The sequence below is a fragment of the Zootoca vivipara genome, chromosome 2 (assembly GCF_963506605.1).
Source record: "Zootoca vivipara chromosome 2, rZooViv1.1, whole genome shotgun sequence".
NCBI classification, from domain to species: Eukaryota; Metazoa; Chordata; class Lepidosauria; order Squamata; family Lacertidae; genus Zootoca; species Zootoca vivipara.
The window spans coordinates 23,414,780-23,439,752 of NC_083277.1; the positions used below are offsets into that span (position 1 = coordinate 23,414,780).

At 43.0% G+C, this 24,973-nt stretch overlaps 1 protein-coding gene across 3 annotated transcripts in view; it reads left to right on the forward strand.

The window, feature by feature from the left end:
• Positions 1-24,973, forward strand: part of PTPRG (protein tyrosine phosphatase receptor type G) — a 584,481-nt gene that overhangs the window by 432,471 nt on the left and 127,037 nt on the right. For all 3 annotated transcript variants that reach the window (XM_035106776.2, XM_035106775.2, XM_035106777.2), the window contains exon 6: positions 2,335-2,401. In XM_035106776.2, the coding sequence (XP_034962667.2) occupies positions 2,335-2,401 (67 nt within the window). The remainder of the gene's footprint in view (positions 1-2,334; positions 2,402-24,973) is intronic.

Genomic DNA, 24,973 nt, shown 5'->3' on the forward strand with positions numbered 1-24,973 from the left:
TGGCATAGCCACAGGCAGATACATCAAGCTGGGCTGGTATGTTATTCTAAACTCAATCAAACCTTGATTAATCCTAACTTTTACTAATTCCATGAATTATGGGTGCCCCATAAACTCTGGCGCCTGAAAACATAACAAGTAGTCAAGAGTACAAGTCCTTGTGACTGAGCTACATATTACACATCTTATGCACAGCAAAATTTCTGGAACCAGGGTTTAACCATTGCCTCACCCACAATTGTCCATTATATCAAGGCACGTAACTTTGGGATGTTTCCAGGACCATAGGGCACTGCCTTACACCGAGTCAGATCTTTGGCTCGTCTAGCTCATTGTTGATCATACCGATCGACAGCAGCTCTCCAGGGAGTCTCTCCCAGAGATGCGGGGAATTGAACCTGGGACCTTCTGCATGCAAAGCAGATGCTCTGCTGCTGAGCTACAGCCCGCCCTCTTAACCTAGGTCTGGATTCCCTTCAAGTTATAGTGAGAAAGCCAAAGGGTAGATCATGGGTTCAAAACTCCTTCTCCTGAAGGCACTTAGTTGCAGACATGTTTTTGCACTACAGTGGTACCTCTACTTACGAATGTTTCTACTTACAAACGGAGCTCCGTCCGCCATCTTGGATGCGGTTTAGATAGGATTTTTCTACTTACGAATTTTTAGATAAGGTTGCTTCGACTTACGGATTTTTCCTCCCAATGCATTCCTATGGGATTCGACTTACAATTTTTTTTGACTTACGAATGTGTGCGTTCGGAACGCATTAAATTTGTAAGTAGAGGTACCGCTGTATTTATTTGACCCACTGTGGCCAATGCATTCTGTGGAAGGTCTGTTCAGGCTCCTCTGAACGCTTTCTGAAAGTAAAGCGAGTACAATTATTTAGATTTATCCAGTTTGCATTATCATAATTGTGTTAATTTTTATCCGGCTTGCATCAGTTTGTCATAATTGTGTTAATTTTTAATTAACCCACAAGCAGCCCTGAATGCCTTCCCATAGTGTGTAGATACAACAGGCATTCCCTCCCGCCCCCAAGGAATCTCCTGTGGAATGCTAATGAGTCTGCAGAAGGAGGAGAGGAAAGCAGGGTTTCTAAGTAAAAACCAGCTTTCCCCCATTGTGAGCACAATGTATCCACAAATCCCTTTGTGTTTACGAGCAATCCCCTCAATTGAAATTAATGAGAATTCCTGTTTGTATGGGAACTTGATTGGGGGCCATCCTATAGATTGGAGCTAGGGCACCTTTTCAGACTTGACCATTAACTCATACACCCAAATAATTGGATTTCTTGGCAGATGCACATGCTAACAGTCATTTTTCACATGTACCTCCTGGGGGCATTTGGCAAACGTTGTAGTGGAAGGTTAAAATGTGAAATAAGATGGTCTTATAGTTTGGATGCGAAGGTGTAGGAACCTTTTCTGTGTGGTTTACAGCACCATCGCCACAGGCCATGGACTGGTCGTTGACATTTGCAAGTGCCGAGCGATGTATGTAAACCCTCTGCTACAAAAATCAAACATAGAAATTAATTGTCTCTGAAATTGCCATGTTGCAGATGATTCTTCGACCTTTTCCAGGCATTCATCTGCCCCAGTCAGATTATCCCCTCCACCCCACAGGGCCAGCAGACACCACCTGCCCCCTGGGAAGGAAGATGAGAATGGGGGAGGGAGGCAAAGACAACATCAGGGCCTGCCCCAGTTGAACTGTCCCTTCTCTAACTCTACAAGGCTAGCTTGACTCTTTATGGCATTTATTTGTTTTAGCAATTTAACCTTGTAAATGGCCTTGGGCACCTGGGCACAAAGGTGGCATATAAATGACACAATAAATGCATTTTTAAAATCTGCAGAGTAAAAGTATTCCGTTCTATCAAGGACTAGTGCACCCCACTTGCAATTCAGAAGAACTCCGTTGACTTCAGTTGACCTCCATGTTTTTATGCCTTTAAGTCTCTTGCCTAGAAAAAGTGGCTGTTCTTTGATCACTTGATATTTCTATATTTATCTAAGACATTTTTATCTGTGGCAGTGAAAGAAGCAAGTGTAGAGCTATCAACTCTTCGTTCCTTTCCCAGGTTATGATGATATTTCTAATGTGTTAATGCCTTCTGAAGACTTTCTTGTGATTTAGTCTCTGTCACCTATTTTATTATATTATAAATCCTAAGTGCTCATTGTTTGGTGAAGACCTGTTTTAAATATAAAGACTAAGCAGCTTCCTAGATAGCATCTTTCATCTCCTTTGGAAGATTAAATTGAGACTCTTCTTCTGCCTGATGCCAGAATAGATTTAACCAATCATGTATTATTTACATGTAGGTCAATCAGAGGGACAATCCTGCATTGGAGCCTATTATCCACGGGTTGAAGGGTGTCGTACATCATGGTAAGTAGCTGCTTAAATTTACCTTTTGCTGGGAAGAGTAGAAGGCCTGGAATATTGCCCTTAATGGAATGGGTCACCCTTTCAAAGGACATGTTGAGGTGTATATTTTTCATCCACTGATGTTTAAGGGCACTGAAGCTATTATTTGGTTTGTATGAAGCCCAAAGTCATTTGTTACCTGGAAATAGGTTTGGACTGACATCCTCTTTTTTTAAAAAAAAAAAGTGTCTTTTTTAGTTGGAACTTTGAAATACATTTATTATAAATTGTTCTTTAAAAGCAAGCCAGTCAATAGATGATTTCTACTTTGGTTGTCCTTTTATTCTTGCAGCTAATTTTCTGTTTGCTTGGAAGTTCATTCCCCCTCTAAAAGTTTTCTGTTTGTTTATAAATTGTTTGTCTTTCAAATTTAGGGAGATGATAATGAAACAGAAAATTAACTATGTGTGGAAATTAATTAAAGTTTGCAGCAAGAGAACGTCTTCTATCACTGACATAAATGTGATCGTTCAGCTATTCTGATGCACATAAACCTATTATCCTTGAATTTATAACGGGGTAGTGAAATAAATACATCTTAAATTTTTGAAGAAGTTTTTATTGAGAAATTTTTTCGAGGCCTTATCACCAGTAATGCACCATTAGCAATTACAGAGAAGCGGTCTAATTTCAAAAGCAGCCATGTCAGATTTTTAATGTAATGATTTGTAAAAGTTTTAATAATCTCATTATAATTCACAAGGCATCTGCAGAAGCAGAGTTAGGTACCCTAATAAATCTCTGTTCAGTCTATAAAACATCTCCACACCTTTTTCTAGGGGATTGTCTTTAGACATTAGCTAGAGCTGTGGAGCTTAACAAACATTTTTTTTCTCTTGACTGGAAACCTAAAACCAGTTGACAGTGTTAGATTAAAACAAATAGGATTCTGGATTAATTGCTCTGCTTTCAGAGTCATTTAATGTTGCAGCTGTGAATGCCAATAAATCTAGAGAAAGTGAAAAATAGGGGTTAAACAATAACACACCACGAAGTCCTTCATTTAAGGAATTTTCCATACGCTTGTTGCCATTTATAAATTGTAGTCTTCAGCTGCGAAGTAAAAACTACACACTGAGATGAAAACCATGTTGTTTTCTGCAGAAATAGATGTTATTATCTAGCTCCCACTGGGCAACAGAAGACTCTAGCGCACCAAAAAGAAAGAAAGAAGGAAAGAACGAAAGAGTGAATTGGGCTATTGTGGTGATTATGTAATTTGACACTGCAGTCAAACCTAGCATTTAAGTGACCCAGAATATTTTGTAGTCTTTCATCCTACCTGCTCTGTATTCCAAGGTCTCAACCCCCTCAAAGATGATTGAAACTGGAATACCTGCTGGTGCCTAATCATACCTGTATCTTGCAGGTACACTTCATCCCCTCAAAAATAGAATATTGTCTGGTACATTGCGATATCATTCCCTGGCATGCCTTTCCCTCCCCACGTAATAATGATTTTTTCAGTCCTGCACACCACACAATCTAGGTGGGCAAGAGATGTACCTATATTTTGCTTCCTTCTCAACAGGGGTTCACATTTCAAGTGGGGAAAATGAGCAGATGTGTTGGGGGAAACCTGCCTCCCCATGAGAATCTGAAAATGAGAAAGAACGAAATTCTCAACTCCGTCCAACATAACGGGGGTGTTGAAGGCTTTTGGGGAGGGTGGAGGTATAAACAGGGCAGGATGCATCATCCTTGTTTGCCAAAGCAAAAAAATCTTTGTTCCTTCACTTGGCTGATGGTGGAACTCTGTGACACAGTGCTGTTGCTCAAATAAGTTCTATAATAAATGGATAAGCTTGCAGCTAAGGTGTTGGTTAGTTAGCTCAAAGCAGCATGGGAAATTCAGCTCCCCTTGCTGCGCCAATCTCTTGCTTCTTGGCCTTACTTCTCACCTTAGTTGCCATGTTACCATTTTGTGGTGACAGTGGAAGCCACAGCTGTCAAAAACTCCCTTCTCCGAACATCTTAAACTTTAAAGAACCTGTGACCCTCCAGTTGCTACATCTACCATCATCTCTGACCATTGAGCATTTTGACTGGTGCTGATGGGAGATGGACTCAGGTTTCCCAAGTCTGGAATAAACAGCCTCATCCCTGTGCTGTTTATATAGCATGCCTTTAATCAGAGCGTGCATGAAATCCTTGCCGGCACCAGCAGATGGTGAAAATCTTGCAGCCATCTCCTCATGTCAAAGTTTTCTCACTTTCCCGTGTCCTTCCGGTGATTAGCAAAGATGTGTAATGTCAGAAACAACATTCTGCAGGAGTATAAACTATCTAGGCAGGAGATATCGTCAGGGATTTGAATTACAGGCTAATTTGATGGAACATAAATAATTGTGCCCTTCACACTGTCACCAGCTTAGTAATGATGATAGAGAAATGTCAACATAAAAAATCAATGCAGAATTTGCTGCTGTTGGATTTTTTCTTTTTTTCTTCGTCTCCAAGAATTAGTTTCCTAGAATCCTAATGTTGCAGAAACTTTTCTTTTACCAGAAGTACTATAGAAAAGGCTATTGAAGAAAAATACACTGTATGCCAAACATCCTAGCAGTGTTGGGATAAAGAGGAACGCTTGCAAGGTTTCTTCCATGTTTTCCTGCCCTCAGGCAGGTACTGCAACTACTTCCAGTTCTAAGCAATTTATCCCCATAAAACACAAGGTGGGGGGGGGGGGAGAAGCAGCTTCTGATTTTAGAGTTCTTTACATCTGAATTGCCTCCCTTCTTCAACACTGTGTTATCAGCTTCTCCGTGTTCTGTTTCTGCGCTGTACACCTACTGTTTGTACACTGATAATCGCTGAGGTGCGTGCCATAAAACAAAAGTAATCAGCCTCCAGATGTTGATGGACTACAACTCCTAGCACCCCAATCATTGTCCATGTTGGCTACAGCTGGTGGGTGTTGCAGTTCAACAACATCTGGAAGGCACCACGAAGTATTGAAGTTGCCCGCATGTGGTATATGCATAGCAGTGAGACATGGTCAATTGCAGATCTGCAGTGTGTGTCATCATCTGTCAGTGTCAATACGTCTTTACATCTTCCCAATCATACTTTGCAGTGTTCACCAGGAGGTTCAGTGTGCCAGAATTGGCATGAGCAACTTTTATTAAAAAAAAAAAAGGCAGCAGAATTCATCTGAGTCACTTTTATGCTTTTTACAATCCCCACCTCTGAATAAATCATGTTGCCATTGCTTGATCAGCCCTGGGCAGCTCTTCTAGAAAAGTGTAGAACAGTTAATACAACAAGTTGCTGTTCAAATGCAAAACTCTGACCTAGTTAAGCCCAACATTTATTATGGACAGGGCTGAGCAAGGTCAGTATCACATCACTGGAACGCAACTGGATTTGCCTGGCAGAAGGTGTCAACTTTTGCTGCATCTCCTTTGCGTGAATTTTGCCATGCTTCCATGTCACTACTGGGAGAGCAGGTCCACAGGATGGTACAATCCCTGGCCATTTTTGTAGTCCATGGTTCAGTGCCACAATAAACCACATTGAGGTTGATCTGGTGACTGCATTGCAGAAGGATCCCATTCTTCTACCCCACAGGGGTCAGCATTGTCTCAAGGGGAGAGTGGAGAGGGAGCACATACTGGCCTGGGCAGCCAAAATCCAAAGTGGGTAGGATCAGGATCCATAAACGCACATTGCACACAAACAATTCACACGCACACACCCATTTAGCTTTGCTTCCTCTGTGTGGCACTAGGGAAGGGTAACCCCTTTATCAACACTCAAGGAGGAAACACAGCAAGCTGTTTATGCACAAATTGATCTCAGGCCCACCACCGTAGCTCCTTTTCTTTGGAAAAGAAAACCTTTGTATGACTCCCAAAGCAGTCTCATGGTAGACACAGAAACACTTGGCAGAGCAAGCAAGTGTGATCTCTGATCCAAGTAGCAGATGTGAAAGGAGTTTGACCCACCTGAGTCTTTTTCACCTGCATATCTCAGGAGTCCCCTTTATTGTTGTTTCCCCCCCCCAACCCCCATGACTGGCTTAAGATTAAATGCTCTCCTTATCAAAGAGTTTCCCCCTTTCCCCCGATATTTATTTCTGCCAACATGCCTTTGAAGAGATATGTGGATGTAACACATGAGAAATAAGCTTTGAAATGTAATCAAGCTCTTGTGGTTCGTGCCAAAGCTGGTGTTTAGGACTTTGAAACAGAAAGATGGGGTACAAATATTGAAATAAATAAATAGCTTGTTGGTAGGGCTGACCGGCTAATATGTTGTTCTCCCACTAGCTTCACAAGTGCATAGAGTTCATGGTATTAGTATAATGCTGAGAGACAAATATGTATTTGAAACCTGCCCACTTGCAGTGGGGGGTCTAGCCATGTCCCTTTTGGCCCTGGGAACATTTTGAGAGCATAAGAAGAGTGAATGCCTAGTTCAGCCTTCCCCAACATGCTCTTTGTCAACATCCCCCATTAGCCTCAGCTAGTATGGCTAGATCAGGGGTTCCCAACAAAATTTTCTCGAGGACCCCTCATCGAGCCGCTAATGTGACAAGGACCCCCATTAATTCCTAATCCTAAAATTAAAAAGTGAGAGCCAAATTAAGAGTCTTTTTATATTTTATATTTATACGTTTTTTACAGTTCTTTCTCTTCATCTGTAGGCCTTTGTCGTTTTAACGAACCACTTTTTAACCAACGGTCCATTTTTAAATACGCGAACTGTAGCTTCCGCGAAAAACAACGCTTTGTTTACAAACACTACTGTTTTACAAAGAGGCAGCGCGCGCCAGGGAGGAGGGAGGGGAATGGAGAAGACAGGGTACCTGCGCAGTAGCGCACAAATGAAGCCGACGCGCGCAAAGCATCTTGGGGAGGTGAGCGTTAGTAGAATGCGCACGCTGCCTCTTTGCAAAACAGTAGTGTTTGTAAAGCGCCACCTAACGGCATACAGCAGAACTACTGCCTCTATCTAATTCTAGTTTTGCGCTAGACTCTGCTCATGCAGGAAGCGGCCAAAACAAAAAATCTGTTATCATACGAAATATATTTAATATATTTTTTATTCTAATAGCATCTTGCGGACCCCTCTGGCATAGCTCGCGGACCCCTGGGGGTCCCCGGACCACCTGTTGGGAACCACTGGGCTAGATGGTTAAAGACAATGGGAGTTGTAGTCCAGAGATGGTGGGAGTGGTTGTACAGCAAATTCTGAAGGGTACCAGGTTAGAGAAGGTTGACTTAGCTAGCTTTGCACCAGGTCTTTCAGAGCCTTGTGGGTCACTGTTGCCATCTTGAACAAATCAGTTCAGACACCGGAGCACCAATGTGACATGCCTCTGACAACTCACCCTGTCACAAGGTGGACCACAGCATTAAGGGGTTTTCATAGGTAGTAGCAGTGACCAAGAGAAGTAGGAGCGTGAGAGAGAATTAAATTGCTTCTAGACTCAAGTTTCTTTTTCTTTTGCTGGCTAATTCTCTTGCTCATCCGGCAAAAACAATGATGCATATGATCCCCTCATCTTTGTACATTTCTCCTGTTAAGTAAACACCTTGAGCGCTGTGCTTGAAAAAGATACCAAAAGGTGGATATTAATGTTGTGTGCTTTGTTTTTTGTTTTTTTTAAATTCTTACTTACTAATGCCCCATCTTGAAGTTAAGTACAGTTGCTGTAGGTCATGCTAGTTGCTTGTGCTTCTGAGGACAAGAGCTAAAATAACAGCTTAGTCCACTTACACTGCAAGTGTCTCTGTAATTTTATTGTCACATTTTCCTAGTTGCTAATGATGCCTCTGTGATACTTATTAATTTTCCTTTAGAAACATTAAAGAAGGCACTTGAAAATAATGCAAGCTTCAGTGCTTTTTGCAAATAACCACAGTTGTGCTAATTAGTAGAAATAAACAGAGGAGAACAAATTCGCGCTTGCATTTCAGTGTCCTGATTTTGTGTGGTGTCTTAGACTTGCGCATGTATACCCAAAACCCAAAACCAATTCTTGCTCTGGGGTTATTTGCACCCATTAGCAGCACTCATACTCTTAATTTTCCACTAGTATGTGTTTTCTATGCATGTCTACTCAGAAGTTTCATTAAGTTCAATGGACTTTACTCCCATGTAGGATTGCAGACCAGGGTTGCAACCCTCAAGACACTTACTAAATGGGATTCAGTCCCATTTCACTTTGTGAAACCTGCATTCTAATAGAAGAGAGCAATTGGAGTTGATGTGTGATGAAGGAGGAAGAGGAGTGTAGGAAACTGCCAAGATGATCCATGTGGAAACTTAAGGAGTAGTTCAATGGAAGACTGGGAGATGGATATAGAATTTTGTGTTGCATCCATTGTGGAAAGTTTAAAAGGAATTAGTTCCCCCTCCAGTTCACGTATTCCAAAAAAGAACTAATTCTGTTCCAGTTCAGTTCATAATTCATTCACATGGTCCTTGGCATCTTCCCCCCCCCCACACCCCCAATTTTACAAACTGCTCTGCTAAAATGTAAAATATACTTAAGAAGCCTAGAAAAAACATCAAAGCACACAAACAGTATAATATTCCCCCTAGCAGTTAAGATCTTTAATCTTAAACAGCATCTTCACTTTTCTGATGGTAAATGTTATTTGTTAATTTTATTCAACATCATTTATATACGGCTTGATTGCAAGAAAACTTCTAAGTAGTTTATAAAGGGCGGTGGCCACAATCAATCACAGAGTTAAGTGCAACGAAAACCCAATATATATACTTTATTGAATTAAAATTAAAATGGAATTGAATTAACAATCACCAGGGCCGTCTCAAGCATGTTGGGCGCCCGGGCGCCGTGGTACGGAGATCACTCCGGCACCCCCGCCCCGTTTCTAGCCGCGACTGGTGGGTGGGCACAGCACACAGCACGGTTTCCCGCGCGACTCTGCCGCCTGCCCCCCCCCCACCGGGTTGGCGCCCCGTGCCACCCAAACTACCCCTACAGCCAGCCCTGACAATCACCCAAAGTTCCACCAGAAAATAAACTTAATTCATGTTCAGTTCACCTGGAAATTGTGGGAACTACCTTGAGGTGGAAAATAGAGGTTTTTGAATTAATCCAGTGAATTAGTTCATTCCAAGCACTGGGTGCACTTAACTAGCATCGCTACACATCTGAGCGCATATAAGTAAGCCCCTCCCCCCCAAAAAAACACTTTCAAAAGGGAAAGTTGAGGTACTATGGTAGCAATTTGAGGCAGATTAAGTAGTACTTTTGTTGCTCTGTGTGGGCAGCAGCTGAGGTGGCATCTCTCAGGATTCATGAGCATCCAAGGATGCAGAATGTGTCTTTTCTGGATCATGGCCCTTATGGCAAATCCCATATAGCTGCCTGCTATATTCAGGAGATGGAGAAATAGGCACAGTTCTACTCCCAGTGACTTTCTTATTGAAATATATGAAGCTGCTGTATCAGAGCCTTTACCAGGACAAGAAACCATCCATTTAAAAACATATTTTAAGTATGGCATACTTTGACTGGCAGCATCTCTTTCATGTCTGTTGTGAATGCCCTTTTCAGCCCTGCTATCGTGAATTTTAACTCTGCATACCGGGGGCTGAACCAGGAACACTGGTCTGGCATGTTGAACTATGGTCTCTATGCCCAAATTTCTTCCAGCATTTATTTTAATTAATCAGCAGGAAACTTCTAGCCCTCGTTGTTGTATAAAGTTTGAATCTGGCACAGAAATTAATTGTTTTAAGTAATTAGCAGGAAACTTCTAGCCCTCGTTATTGTATAAAGTTTGAATCTGGCCCAGAAAAGTGAAATAGGACTGTTATGGGGCTTTCAAGTATTATTCAAGCAGCAAAACCTTTCCCCTTTAACACACATTTGTTTGTTTGTTTGTTTGTTTAATAAAATTTATACACTGCTTGATTTTAGGGGGAAACTCCAAAGCAGTTTACAAAAAAAGCTAAAGCAATAAAATTATTGCTAAAAAAATTTTAAAAAGTACAACTGTGATTGAAAACATACGGAAGGTTAAAAACACAATAAAATAGACTGGAATGAATGAAAGCTCCCACAAATGTTACGTTTTGACGTACTTACATTTCTTCCTTTAGTATCTCCTGCAACTATGCCTTCAAAATGTTCGCATGGTGGGAGGTTGTGATTATGCCATCTTGGCTCTGCTCCTGGCGTAACCAACCTCAACCCTTTGGAGGGAATGCCAGTACAGTGGCCTTCGCCCATAGATCCCAAACACATGATATATACATCTATTTGCCTCCCCCCCTCGGTGTACGAATTTTGGGGTTTCAGGTTACGCATTTAGGGTTCTACAGCTATGCAGGCATGCCCACTAAAGCATGGAAACCGAGTGTGCCATAGGGGCAGGTCCTGCCCCTCCCAATCAGTATTCCCCCATATATACACAGGTCCCGATTACCAAAGAAATGCATTCCATGGAAACAATTCATTAGGCGAGCATTCGCACAAGTCCATGATTTCCATTATTTCCTATGGAAATATTTATTCGGTGGTACCTTGACTTATGAATTTAATCTGTTCTGAACGGACCTTCATAAGTCGAAAAATTCGTAAGTCGAAGCCAATGGGGGGGGGGTTAAAAAAAATCGTAAGTCGAAAAAATCCCATCTAAACCTCATCCAAAATGGCGGACGGAACTCTGTTCATAACTCAAAACATTCGTAAGTCGAGGTACCACTGTAATCAAGAGATTTCCCAGATCTCTTTCCCCATGGTTTCTTCCTGAAATGGCTGCAGCCAACCAGCAAACGAGAGACAAGGGGGGGGGAATACTTGTCCAATCTCTTCTGCTCTCTGATTCATCCAATCTCCCTCTTTCCCTGCACGGTTTCTGTTCATAAATGGCTGCTGCCGATCAGCAAAGCACAAACAGGCAAGGAAATAAGGAAATGGGCAAACAAATCAGCTGTGTTAATAGTGAGGTTTGGGTATAATTATTTATGTATAGATAAGTGAATTTCTGCATAGCGAGCAAACGGATAGCAGGACCTGTGCGTGTGCACTTTGAATGTCTGTGCAGGATCTGTCCTTCCACTTTCAGGCATTCACTTCTAGTTTACAACAAGTGCTCCAGAAAGCCGATTGTTTAAGCAGTTGTCACCAAAACGTCCTCCTGACAGACTGAACATTGCTTTTCGGCTGTCAGAATGTAACCCAGTCACAAAGTGGTACAGGGGGAAAGGATTAATAACCTCCTGAGCGTGAAAAAGAAATGAATTTAACATGTCATTCACTTTTGGGGGTGAACTGAAGCTAGCTGGATCGGAAACCATTTTGAATGTAGGATGAAATATTATCCAGAATAAGCAGGAATGAGGAAAGTGGCAGACTGCTGGATTATAGGTACAGTAGTTGAGCATTAAGGCACAGAGCTTCTTTGTTCCTCTGCCATTTAGCAGTCTCTGCCACATCTGCAAAGAGGAGTCATCCTAGGGGTACTTGTCTTCCTGATCTGGGCCTTTTGTGCAGAGGAAACTGGCTAGAGTCCATCCTCATCTGTAAACAACCAGCAGCCTTGTGGTTTGCTCTACAGTTGGCATAGCTTTCAGAGAGCAGTTGCCTTGGAAGGAAAAGGTTCCATGTTCCATTAGCGGTCCCAGGACCAATCCTGTCATGAAACATTATTGTAATGGATGCGCCAAGAGAGCTAAGGGATGGGACGCCCACAGGCAGGCATTGCTTCTCGTGGCCTTGACCTTATGTGAGGTTGATTCGTCAGCAGTCGTGGCTTCCTCTTGCAAAGGGCAATTCGCCGATGTGAGAGATTTGTGTTATAAGTTTGGCAGGCACGCACACTGTGCGCACCGTCATGCGAAAGCCATTAGCAGCACATTAGCCAATTGTCTTGGAGTGCATTAATGAATGCCCTGTCACCAGCATTTGTAATAGGTGGGGGACAAGGATGCTAATGCCCTGCGCCGCATTGGTAAAGCTACTCCCAAGTTTATGAGTTATAATTAAGGGGTGACCTTTTTGCATTGATGAAGTTGCCTTATACTGAGGCCAGATCAGCGATCCAGATAGCCCAGCACTGCAGCTCTCAAAGATCTCATGTGCAGGCGTTTCTCGGGCCTGATACCTAAACAGAGCCATTAAACTGGCCATGGCTCAGTTGTAGAACATCAGTTTAGTATTCAGAAAGTCTCAGGTTCCATCCCATTTGCTCTGCCAAAGGCAAGGGAGGTAACAAAACACAACAACAGCTAGAACACCTGAAGACATCAATAGCAGTGTTCGTTGTCACGAGAAAGCTGGAAGGTAGCAGCTGGCTATCAGCAATCTAGGGCATATATTATGAAACAGCCAAAATCTCTGCGTGAACTAAGCGGACTGAACAAACAACTATACCTGTGATGATGTGTTATTTGCTTTTTGCAATACCCGGTAGAGGCAGCCATCCAAAACGGCCTACTTGTCAAGCATTTGAGCTCATAGGGAGAAACTCTATTTCACTGCAATCATAAGACAGCCTTCTTCCCTCCCCCAAGAGGTGCTATCTTCTGCAACTGACTTTGTCTTCCCAGACACTTAAAATAAATTCCACCTAATTGATAACCAAAATTTAATCATAGCAGGATACTTCAAGTTTGCATTCAAATAAGGCTGTCTTTTGTCTAAATAAGTTTCCCTGGGTTGATAATTCATACTTCAGTTCAAAATGTTTAAAAATGGAAGACAGGCAGGGCTGGATGAAATGTAGACTACGTATTACAGTGTGTATTTAATATAAAAGTCATGCATTATTCATTTTTGCAATCTGAATAACTTTGAATTTAGCATTCCTGCTCATCTTTCCTTTGATGAACGATTAATTATTAAAATATAATATTGTCAGCATAGGGTACAAAAAAATCCTTAGAAGTGGAATATGAGCTTCGTTCTACTGCTAGTCTTAGATTAAAAGGAAATATATATTCTCTGTGGTCCAGTTCTGCGGTCCAGTATTTAAAATCACAATGTATAATTTTAAGTACTGAGCACAAATTAGCAGTTATACTGATTTTTAGACAGGAACACAAACAGCTTAACTTACATGCAAACAAAGAGTTACTAGGTGTTAATGAGAATAAAGTATTAGAATGTACAAAGTGACTGCCAAGCACCTCAGGGAATTCCAGCACAATTGAGTGTTTTTGTTCTTCAATAAATGTATCTTTATGTCTCATTTTCAGTACAGTCTACTCAACTTCACTCAAGATAGGGTTTCTGTTAGCGATCAAATAACACTCCGACTCAAATATTTCTTATTTTGCTTGAGAAAATGCTATTCTTCTGTAAACGGAACATTCAAGGCCCTGTAGTATTTTATTGGCAAGTGTGTCACAGGTACCTATCAGCTACTGCGGAGGATAAAAAATATAAATCGTGGGTAGCTAATCTGTGTTCCTCTGATGTTGTTGGACTCCAATTCCCATCAGCCGCAGCCAGTATGGCCAGTGATCAAAGATGATAGGAGTTGTTGTCTATCTGGTTAGTTGCTGGTTAGCTACTTCTGATGTAAAGGGTTATACACAAAGAGAGGATGTGTTGTTGCCACTGTTGGGTTAGGTGGGCCAAAGTGCATGCAAGGAACATCCTCTGGGATTATAGGAAGCTGAAAAGCATTCATATAAGCCAAGGGTGGCCAACTCCCAAGAGACTGCGATCTACTCACAGTTAAAAACTGGCAGTGAACTACCCCCTTTGGGGGGGGGGGTTCGGGTCAAAGTTCTTGAGTTTTATCTGGGAGGAGGTAAAATGTTGAGTTTTTTTTAGGGGAGCCACAGCCTAGGCTTGCTGATCAGAAGGTCAGCGGTTTGAATCCCCGCGACGGGATGAGCTCCCGTTGCTCGGTCCCTGCTCCTGCCAACCTAGCAGTTCGAAAGCACATCAAAGTCCAAGTAGATAAATAGGCACTGCTCTGGCGGGAAGGTAAAACAGCGTTTCCGTGAGCTGCTCTGGTTCGCCAGAAGCGGCTTTGTCATGCTGGCCACATGACCCAGAAGCTGTACGCCGTCTTCCTCGGCCAATAACGCGAGATGAGCACCGCAACCCCAGAGTCGTCCACAACTGGACCTAATGGTCAGGGGTCCCTTTACCTTTTAATGATCTACCGCAGGCGTCTGGTGATCTACCGGTAGATCACGATCTACCTGTTGGACATGCCTGCTATAAGCATTCCTATCTTGTTGAGCTCTAGGCCAGGGGTTCCCAACAAAATTTTCTCGAGGACCCCTCATCGAGCCGCTATTGTGACAAGGACCCCCATTAATTCCTAATCCTAAAATTAAAAAGTGAGAGCCAAATTAAGAGTCTTTTTATATTTTATATTTATACGTTTTTACAGTTACAACAGAGTACTCCATCAGTATACAGTTAGTTTTAATTTTCAGTTCTTAATGAGATGAGTTAAATCTGTCCTTTGAGTTCATTATTTCTGAAATATTAGGTTCCAAACTTGAAACTTTCACTCTGAAATCCGACCGCATGTTGAGCCGATTCCTATACAGTGGTACCTCAGTTTATGAACACAATTGGTTCCGGAAGTCTGTTCATAAACCGAAGCGTTCATAAACTGAAGCAAACTTTCCCATTGAAAGTAATGGAAAGCGGATTAATCTGTTCCAGACAGGTCCACGGAGTACTCAACCTGAAGCGTACTTAACCCGAAGCATGGGTGTAATTGGTTCCGGAAGTCTGTTCATAAACTGAAGCGTTCATAAACTGAAGCGAACTTTCCCATTGAAAGTAATGGAAAGTGAATTAATCCGTTCCAGATGGGTCCGCTGCGTTCGTAAACCGAAAATTCGTAAACCGAGGTGTTCATAAACCGAGGTTCCACTGTATTTGTTTTTCATGAAACACATGGAAGAAAATGCTTGCTCACACCGATATGTGGTTGCAAATGGAAGGATCTTTTTCATTGCCTTATCTCCAAGTTTCTTGTAGTCCTTGCGGCATACAGCAGAACTACTGCCTCTATCTAATTCTAGTTTTGCGCTAGACTCTGCTCATGCAGGAAGCGGCCAAAACAAAAAATCTGTTATCATACGAAATATATTTAATATATTTTTTTATTCTAATAGGATCTTGAGGACCCCTCTGGCATAGCTCGCGGACCCCTGGGGGTCCCCGGACCACCTGTTGGGAACCACTGCTCTAGGCAGTTAAGGCATCTAATGCAGATGTGGGCAACCTGCTGCTCAAGGGTGAAATTCTGTGTGCTTGGGTGGAGGGGAGCCTGGGCAGACTGGAGGAGTGCAGGAAGTGAAAAAATGGGGAGATGTAGGCTTGGCATATTTCCGGACACCCCCCCCCCAAATTGTTGAACATTTTTAAGGAAAACACCAAAAAATATGACCCAACCTAAGAAGGTTGCCCCAGAGCCCAATACCCGCCCTGGATCCCCTGGATCTCACTTCCCTTGGCTCCACGGTTTCTGCAGCCCCCCCCTTCAAACCTGCTTTCCCTTCCCACTGCTGCCCGCAAGGAGCCCAGCCAACCTCCTGCAACCATGGAGTCGCCTCAGGCCAAGAGTGGGGGATGGGGAAGCTCATTCCGCCAGGGCTACAAGCCGCCCAACCTCCCTGGATCACAGAGTTCATGGAGAGTGAAAGTGATGCTCTCGCTTCCAGTTTCCGGAATGACACACTTGCACACGAGCCCACGTTGCCTCCCTTTTACCTGCAGGAGACAGTGGGAGCCATCGGGCAGGAGCGCTCACACCTTGTGGCTGGGCGGGCGGGCTCGTAGATGTAAATGGCGGGTCCAGGCGCCTGAGAAAGGCACACCAGGTGCTAGCACTGTGGCAGTGGCACTGCGCCGCCGCCAGGTGCTGAAGCGCCGCTGCAGCCTAGCATGCCACTTGCACCTCGGAGAAGCGGTTCCCTGACAGGGCGGCCGCACACGGCCAAGCAAGGGAAGAAGTATCCAGCACCAATAGCAGAGGTGCCATGGGCAGCTGGAGCCCTCACTGTGCGCCCCGCGGAAAAAACCTGAGGGACAAACCCCCATTTTAGGCGTCCAATTTTGATACATTTCTGGAATTTTCCGGTTGTATGGCAAGCCTAGAGAGATTGAGCCAAAATGCATAGAGCAATAGAAAAGGGAAGGGAGAAAAACTCTCTTCCACCCTCTGGCAAAGTGACTTCTTCCTCACCCAGCAGGGAATAATGAGAGAGAAGAGGGGGTATCAGAAATAGAGAGAGATAGAAAAGGGGGTGGTAGGAAGAGAGAAGAGGGGTGCCCACCACTGTCTCTGGCCTTACCCAACATTAGCATGTGCGTCCTGTCAGTTTACACCAAGGTATTGGCATTTTAAAAAGTTTCCACAGCCCTGATCTCATCTCAAGGCAAACTTTCCCCTCTCCCCATCCTCTAATTCCATATACTGTACAGGAATTCGACTTGCGAATTTAATCCGTTCCGAAGGCACCCTCGTAGGTCGAAAAATTCGTAAGTCGCAAAGCGCCATTGGAAACGCGATTTTCCATAGGAATGCATTGGAAACGGAAAAATTCGTAAGTCAAAGCAACCCCATCTAAAAAATTCTAAGTAGGAAAAACTCTATCTAAAACCGTCGCGGTTTCCGTTCGGATGATGAGAAATTCGTAAGCGTGCGGCCATTTGCCCCATTCGTAAGTCGAAAAATTCGGTTGTTGAGTCGTTCGTAAGTCGAGGTACCACTGTATATATTATATTGCATTAGTTTTTCATCAAGGTGGCAGTGGTTCTTCTTCATCATTAGTTTTTCCCTGGACAGTCCCCTTCACTTGCCTAATGTCCAAGCCAGCAGCAACCTTGATCACAGCTCTGAGTGGCCTTGTTCTCTGTGAGGAGTATAGCTGGGCGTTTTACCACCTTTAAAAATAAAAGAAGATTCGATATGCAGGCCCCAGTAAGAGAATGGGTGTACAGAACCTACAAAGATTCCAGGACACTTTCCTTAACTTCTGTTTACCTCCCTTAAATATCTATTTTATGTATTTCCCTATAGTTAGCCTATATATAGCATAAGGGTGTTTGCATGCTACATTCAGCAAGCACACAGTCTTTGTGGCTGTGTACACGAATAGTTTGAGCTGTGCAGTTGTGCATTCATTCACATGTAACATCCATTGAGTGTACAGTCTTATGCAGCTGTGTACATGAGCTGGACAGATATTTCACACATGCTCCTGTAGATGCACAGAGGCAGCTTCTACCTACACTCGGCATAATGTGTGAACAAGCCTCGTACAATGAGGGAGAGGGGCAGGAAGAGGAACCCTGACCTTGAGGGAAAAGCCATGGGAGAGTGAAGGTGTATGATTAACTTGAGAACATTTAAAATATTGAAATAATAAAATCCATACATGTATTGGTACTACATAAGAATCTAGGGCCTCCTTGTAGTGGGGTAAAGATAGATTGCCGCAAGAAATATCAACAACCTCAGATATGCAGATGACACAACCTTGATGGCAGAAAGTGAGGAGGAACTAAAGAACCTTTCAATGAGGGTGAAAGAGGAGAGCGCAAAATATGGTCTGAAGCTCAACATCAAAAAAAAACTAAGATCATGGCCACTGGTCCCATCACCTCCTGGCAAATAGAAGGGGAAGAAATGGAGGCAGTGAGAGATTTTACTTTCTTGGGCTCCTTGATCACTGCAGATGGTGACAGCAGTCACGAAATTAAAAGACGCCTGCTTCTTGGGAGAAAAGCAATGACAAACCTAGACAGCATCTTAAAAAGCAGAGACATCACCTTGCCTACAAAGGTCCGTATAGTTAGAGCTATGGTTTCCCCGGTAGTGATGTATGGAAGTGAGAGCTGGACCATAAAGAACGCTGATCGCCGAAGAATTGATGCCTTTGAATTATGGTGCTGGAGGAGACTCTTGAGAGTCCCATGGACTGCAAGAAGATCAAACCTATCCATTTTGAAGGAAATCAGCCCTGAGTGCTCACTGGAAGGACAGATCGTGAAGCTGAGGCTCCAATACTTTGACCACCTCATGAGAAGAGAAGAATCCTTGGAAAAGACCCTGATGTTGGGAAAGATGGAGGGCACTAGGAGAAGGGGACGACAGAGGACGAGATGGTTGGACAGTGTTCTCGAAGCTATGAACATGAGTTTGACCAAACTGCGGGAGGCAGTGCAAGACAGGAGTGCCTGGCGTGCTATGGTCCATGGGGTCACGAAGAGTCGGACACGACTAAACGACTAAACAACAACAACAACAAAGATAGAGGTGAGAGCTGCAGTCATAGGGAGAGGCAGCAGGAGAAATCCTTCAATAATTTCACCTTGTTTTAGGGAAAGGAGGCTGCAGAGGGGAAGCGAAACACCAATATCTGAATAGCAGCTGATTGACTCAGTCATTGGGGCTATCCTCAGTTTTGTGCAAATAAGAGGACAATCGTGTCTCATTTTGGGCATATTGTTTTGAAGCTAGGAGGAGAGTTTATTCTGCCCTCATATCCCCAGAGCAATTCCTTAGCCTGGATTTAATTCAGACATATGCTAACTGCACACTTCTGATTTTATTCCCCCTTTTTAATGATCTCAGTTTGGCAAGATTTGTATGTATACCAATTAGCAGCCTATTTTGAAAATGAAATGAAGGATGAAAAGCACTCGTGCTGCATTTTGCACGTTGGGTAAGCACGTCTCCTACATGGAGATTATTTCTCTATAGGAAAACTTTTAATGTGTTGAGTGCCCCAGGGCCACAGGAGGAGAAACGGTGCTTTCAGAAGAACCACCTGCATTGGTTACACCTGGGGAGGCTTGAATTTCCCCCTTTCCCTTGGCCTAAGCCAAGGAAGCGATGAGAACCATGATGAAAAGATGAATCACACTAACTCAAAGTGTCCATTCAAATCGGGAAGGCTAGACACTCAGCAATCAGACACGAAGTGCCTCTGAATAAGGTAGTTCCATTTTTAGTTGCCATCTTACTTACTGCCACTGATACACTCGTTCTACGGGAATTTGCCTAATGGAGGGATGGAATTCTCAAGAAGAAAGAAGGTCCCCACAGTTGATATGAGACAGCGGACACAGTGCCGGGGGGGGGCATTTTAGGCACATCCAATTGATGTGCGACCACTGATAGGCGGGTCCTTTTGGACCTGGAGGAGGGAGGAATGGGGGCGGAACAGGACAAAGCCAGAATACTGTAGGCTTATGTGTGCTCCACCAACACACACGGGGCCCAGGAATGGAACCCCTGTGCAAAATGGTCACCACCTGCATGTCAAATTCTGGCTCCTTGATGGCCATCATTTAGTGCAAACCCAGGCCAAGAGGTAAGTGAAACAAACATACAGCAACAACACACCTGAGGGTTCTGGAGCCAGTTAATGCTAAGCAGGCAACTTTGCTGTATTATTTTTGAGGTCTGCAAAAAAAACCCACATTTTTGCGTAGGCAAGCCTACCCAGAATTAGAATTTTAATATGTATCTTTGTTTTTAATCTGTTGATTTTATCTATATTTGATAAATTTCATTATGGTTTTAAAGTTTGGTTTTTAAAAATGGTTTTCTTGCACACATTTGTTCAAGAAATATAACGCACAGAGCCTGAAATTGTTGGAATTTGTATAATTTATATATTCTTCACGGGAGTGCTGTGGACGTATCTAAAGATCAATATACTTATCTGAACAAACTGAGCAGTGCTATTCAAGAGACACTATATAGCAGGCATCCCCAAACTTCAACCCTCCAGATGTTTTGGACTACAATTCCCATCTTCCCTGACCACTGGTCCTGTTAGCTAGAGATCATGGGAGTTGTAGGCCAAAACATCTGGAGGGCCGCAGTTTGGGGATGCCTGCTATATAGTAATCATCTGAGGAGCTTGCATCAGCTTTTTATGAGCAAGTCTCCACATCCTGTTGATGTCTTCCAGCAAATTGTCACAGAACTCAGGGCCTGTTTGATAACTTCTACACACAGTCAACACATACAGTACCGGTATTGGCTGGTTTGACAAAGCGGCTAAGAAAGTTCAGGCTTAGGCAATTAGGAATTTGTATAAGAATCCATCAGGGGAATCTATGGAAAATTTGATCAAACATAGATAGGAATACAAACAAGTCTTTAAAAAAATAAATGTCTGCTCAAAAACAAGAAAGCTGAATATATGAAAACCCAGTGGCAGGAATTGGAACTAGCAGTAATGAAACAGAGAGAAGACCAATTCTGGGAACTGATGGCCTGCGGTTTAAATGAAGTGAGATCATCACAGGAAGTCTCAATTCATGCCTCTGATTTGATTAAATATTTCTCCAATACATTTAGTGGTCATTCTGGACAATCACATGTACCAAGATTATATAACTTACCTGGATGGCAACCAGTCTCCTGCAATGAGATAAAAGCCCTTATTTCCTACCTGAAGTTGTTTGTTTTAAAAAAACTCCTGGAGAAGATATGCTTCCACCAAAGCTTTATAAGGAATACAGTCTCAAACGCCTTGGCTCCCAAACAAATCGAAACCTGGAAGTGACTGGTCCGCGTTTTGAATGTTCTTTTGGAAGCTGAACATCCGACGGGACATCCACGGCTTCCTGCAGCCAATAAGAAGCCGTGCTTTGGTTTCCGAATGTTTTGAAAGTTGAATAGACTTCCGGAACGGATTCTGTTCTACTTTCAAGGTATGACCGTACATATAATGGTGGATGCCTATCCTGGCTGGTTTATTTACCACCATAAGCAACATGGGCCAAATGCCCTCTAGATGGAAAATCGGTATCATTTTCCCAATTTATATAAAAAAAGGATTCCTATCAGCCAGTTAGGCTGTTAGACATTTGCTCAAAGCTATATGCATGATATATCCTTTAAAAATTATCAGACTGGTTGCAAAATAACAGCTTTATTCATGACAAACAAGTGGAATTCAACGGACACAGTACCATTGATCAATGTTTTACTCTGAACCATATTATAAGGAAATATACTAAGAGCATTAAGAATAATCTTTCTGTCGCCTTTATTGATCCTTCTGCTGCATTCCTCTCTGTTAATCAAAACAGACTGTGGGAGAAATTTCAAATTGCTAACATTGACTGCAGACTTCTGCTATTGATCCAATAATTATGCAGCAATACAGAAATGAGGGTCAGAATAGGTTTAAATGGTGGTGTGACTGATGCTTTTAAAATGTCACGAGGAGTGAAGCAAGGTTGTATTCTGCCTCCCACTCTTTTTAACTTTTATATTAATGATTTGGTGCCATATTGTGCCAATGCAAACTCCCCCTCTCCAGTAATTAGGAAAAGAAAGATCTCAATATTGATGTATGCAGATAATTTAGTGCTCTTCTCTTTTTTTCCAAATTGGGCCAAAAAATCATATTGGAGGTGTTCAGTACATACTGTAAACAGGAAAGCCTATCTATAAATTACGCTTAAGACCAAGATTATGATTTTCGGCGAACACAGTCCTAAGTATTAATGGTGCTTATCAGCAAGCTATGGAACAAGCTCACCCTTACAGATACCTGGGTGTACTCAGGTGAGACTATTGCAAGCTTCATATGGAGGCAGTTAGAGTCGAAGCACACAAAAAATAGGGGCATTGATGAAGTTCTATTACAATAAGGAATGACAGCTAATTGAATCTGCCCTAAAGATATTGGGTGGCAAAGTGCTTACTCAAATGCTCTATGGTACTCTGTGCTGTTGCTATACCTGATGGTAGAGATTATCGCTTCCAAAAAATGGTGTTAAAATCTAGGGCTCTGATCTAAGCTCCATTAAAGTTTTGGAAACTGTGCAGAGTACCGGTATAGTTTCCCCCCCAGAAGCTGTACTCTCTACCATCCAGAATATCAGCAAGAACAGACTGCACTTGGTTATTAAAAAATTGCTACTATGCCTATTGAGCGTATTCCTGTACTGTGCTATATGGAATTGGGTGATAACCAACTCAGGAAAGCAAGTCAAGAAAGTCAAGATGTATTAGACTACAGTGGTACCTCTACTTACAAATAACTCTACTTACGAATGTTTCTACTTACAAATGGAGCTCCGTCCGCTATCTTGGATGCGGTTTAGATAGGATTTTTTCTACTTACGAATTTTTAGATAGGATTTTTTCTACTTACGACTTTTTTCTCCCAATGCATTCCTATGGGATTCGACTTACAAATTTTTTCTACTTACAAATGTGCGTTTGGAACGCATTAAATTCGTAAGTAGAGGTACCACTGTATTATTGTTTTCCAAAACCGACCTCTGCTTTGACCTTGAATAAGTGTCAACTAAGGGACTGGCTCTTCTGGATAGAATCCAGAAGGGACCTACAACTAATTAGAAATACCAGATTTCCCCCTTGGTATCCACTCTTGAGAACAGAGCAATTTAGAGCTTGTTATCTGACCCAACTGTCACTGGTTTTCTTAAGAAATGCCTTCACTGAGCTGCGTCTCCAAGACACCTTTTGCGGTCTTAGATGGTTTCCGCAACAAGGTCAACCTTCCTGTTGGTTTTTGTGGTCAACCTCAGGTGAAATAGGCATAGCTGCCAAGTCTCCCGTATTCCCCGGGAAACCCCCGTTTTTCCAGCTGTCCCCAGCCGAAAAAACGGTTTTTTTTGTCCCCCCCCCCCGGTTTATTCTGGTGCGGTGGCCATTTTGGAACTGGGCGGAGCATGCTCAGAAGCGAGTTTTGATGCTGCTCTGCCCAGTTCCAAAATGGCTGCAGCGCGACTTCTGGTGCGGCAGGCATGTTGGAACTGGGCACAGCAGCATCAAAAGTTACTTCTGAGCATGCTCCACCCAGTTCCAAAATGGCGGCAGCAGTATTTCCGGTCTGCTACTTCCGGTCCGATCCCTTATTTTTCAGACTGGAACTTGGCAGGTATGGAAATAGGTCACTCGTTATCTGTTAGCCTGCCCCTTATACCATATTGGCTCGAATATAAGACACACCCAAATATAAGCCGCACCTTTAAAATTGGAGGGGGGGAGAGAGAGAAAAGAAAAAAAACACCTGAATATAAGCCATTGCATTCCTCACTGCTCCTGGCTGCATAGGGGGGGGGGGACGGCCTTTCCCCTTCCTCGTTCTCTCCCTTTCAGGCCTTGGGGGAGGATGGGGAACTACGCACAGGACAGGTACCGCTTTGCCGCGCTCCTGGCTGCATACCATAAGGTAGTGAATATAAGCCACACTTTAACTTTTCATGGTCAGAATTTGGGGGGAAACTGAGGCTTATATTCAGGCCAATGCAGTATAGAGGTCCAAGAGATCACCTTCAGCCTTCTGAAATCTTTGTTCGCACAAGCAGGCAGGCAAACCCTGACAGAAATGGTGACAGTAATAGCTTTGTAACACACGTGGCCCACAGTGTACTGGCTGCGAAGCAAATCTGAAAAAGGAGTCAGATTATATCACCATAAATTGTTGTAGTGGTGCAGAGGTTTAATCTGAAATCAAGCTGGATTTGTGTTTGTTGGTGTCTTCCTCTTATATCATGGATGTTGGCAAATAGGATTTTAAAAAGGCAAAATAATATTCGAATTGGATCTGTCAGAGATGCACAAGGGAAACTGTTCTAATGCTCAGGAACTTGGCAAAGTCTTTTTTATATTATGGAATTTTATATTATGTTCTGTATTAAATTTATGAACTATTTGTTACAGTTGTTTTGCAAACCCCTTGGAGGTTTTCCTGATTATGCAGCATATCAATCTTGTTAAATACAGTCATACCTCGGGTTAAGTGCGCTTCAGGTTGAGTACTTTCAAGTTAAGTACTCCGCGGACCTGTCTGGAACGGATTAATCCACTTTCCATTACTTTCAATGGGAAAGTTCGCTTCAGGTTAAGTACGCTTCAGGTTAAGTACGGACTTCCGGAACCAATTAAGTACTTAACCTGAGGTACCACTGTACATTGATTATTGCCTTCATTTTATGGATCAATGGTCTCATTAGACAGTAAAATTCATGTTAAATTGCTGTTTTAGGGGGTGTTTTTCATCGTCTGGAACGGTTCAGGTTAAGTACGGACTTCTGGAACCAATTACAGTTGTACCTCGGTTTGCGACCGCAATCTGTTCCGTGGAGGCGGTCGCTCGCCGAAGGCACGCTTCTGCATGTGCGCGGAGTGCCGATAGAGCGCTTCTGCGCACACGCGTGCTGTGCAGATCGCTTCTGCGCATGTGCGAGCTGCGCAGATCGCATCTGCGCATCCGACGCCGCGGAACCTGGATGTAAACACTTCCGGGTCCGCAGCGGTTGCTCGCCGAAGCGGTCGCAAACAGAGGTAGGTGTAAACCGAGGTTTGACTATAAGTACTTAGCCTGAGGTACCACTGTAAATAATCTTTCAGTAAACTGAAAGTTAATTTTCAATAGATAATTATATCTATTGTTTTCCGTTAACACAGGGACCCCAAGGTAATAGCTTGGTAGGTTGAGGCTACCCTTTAAAATGACTAGGTAGCCCTGAATTCCTTTCCACCATGGCTTAATCTTTTGCACGAAGAAAGACTTAGATTCATCCATTTTTTTAACTTGGAAATCTTCCTACAGTATATGCTT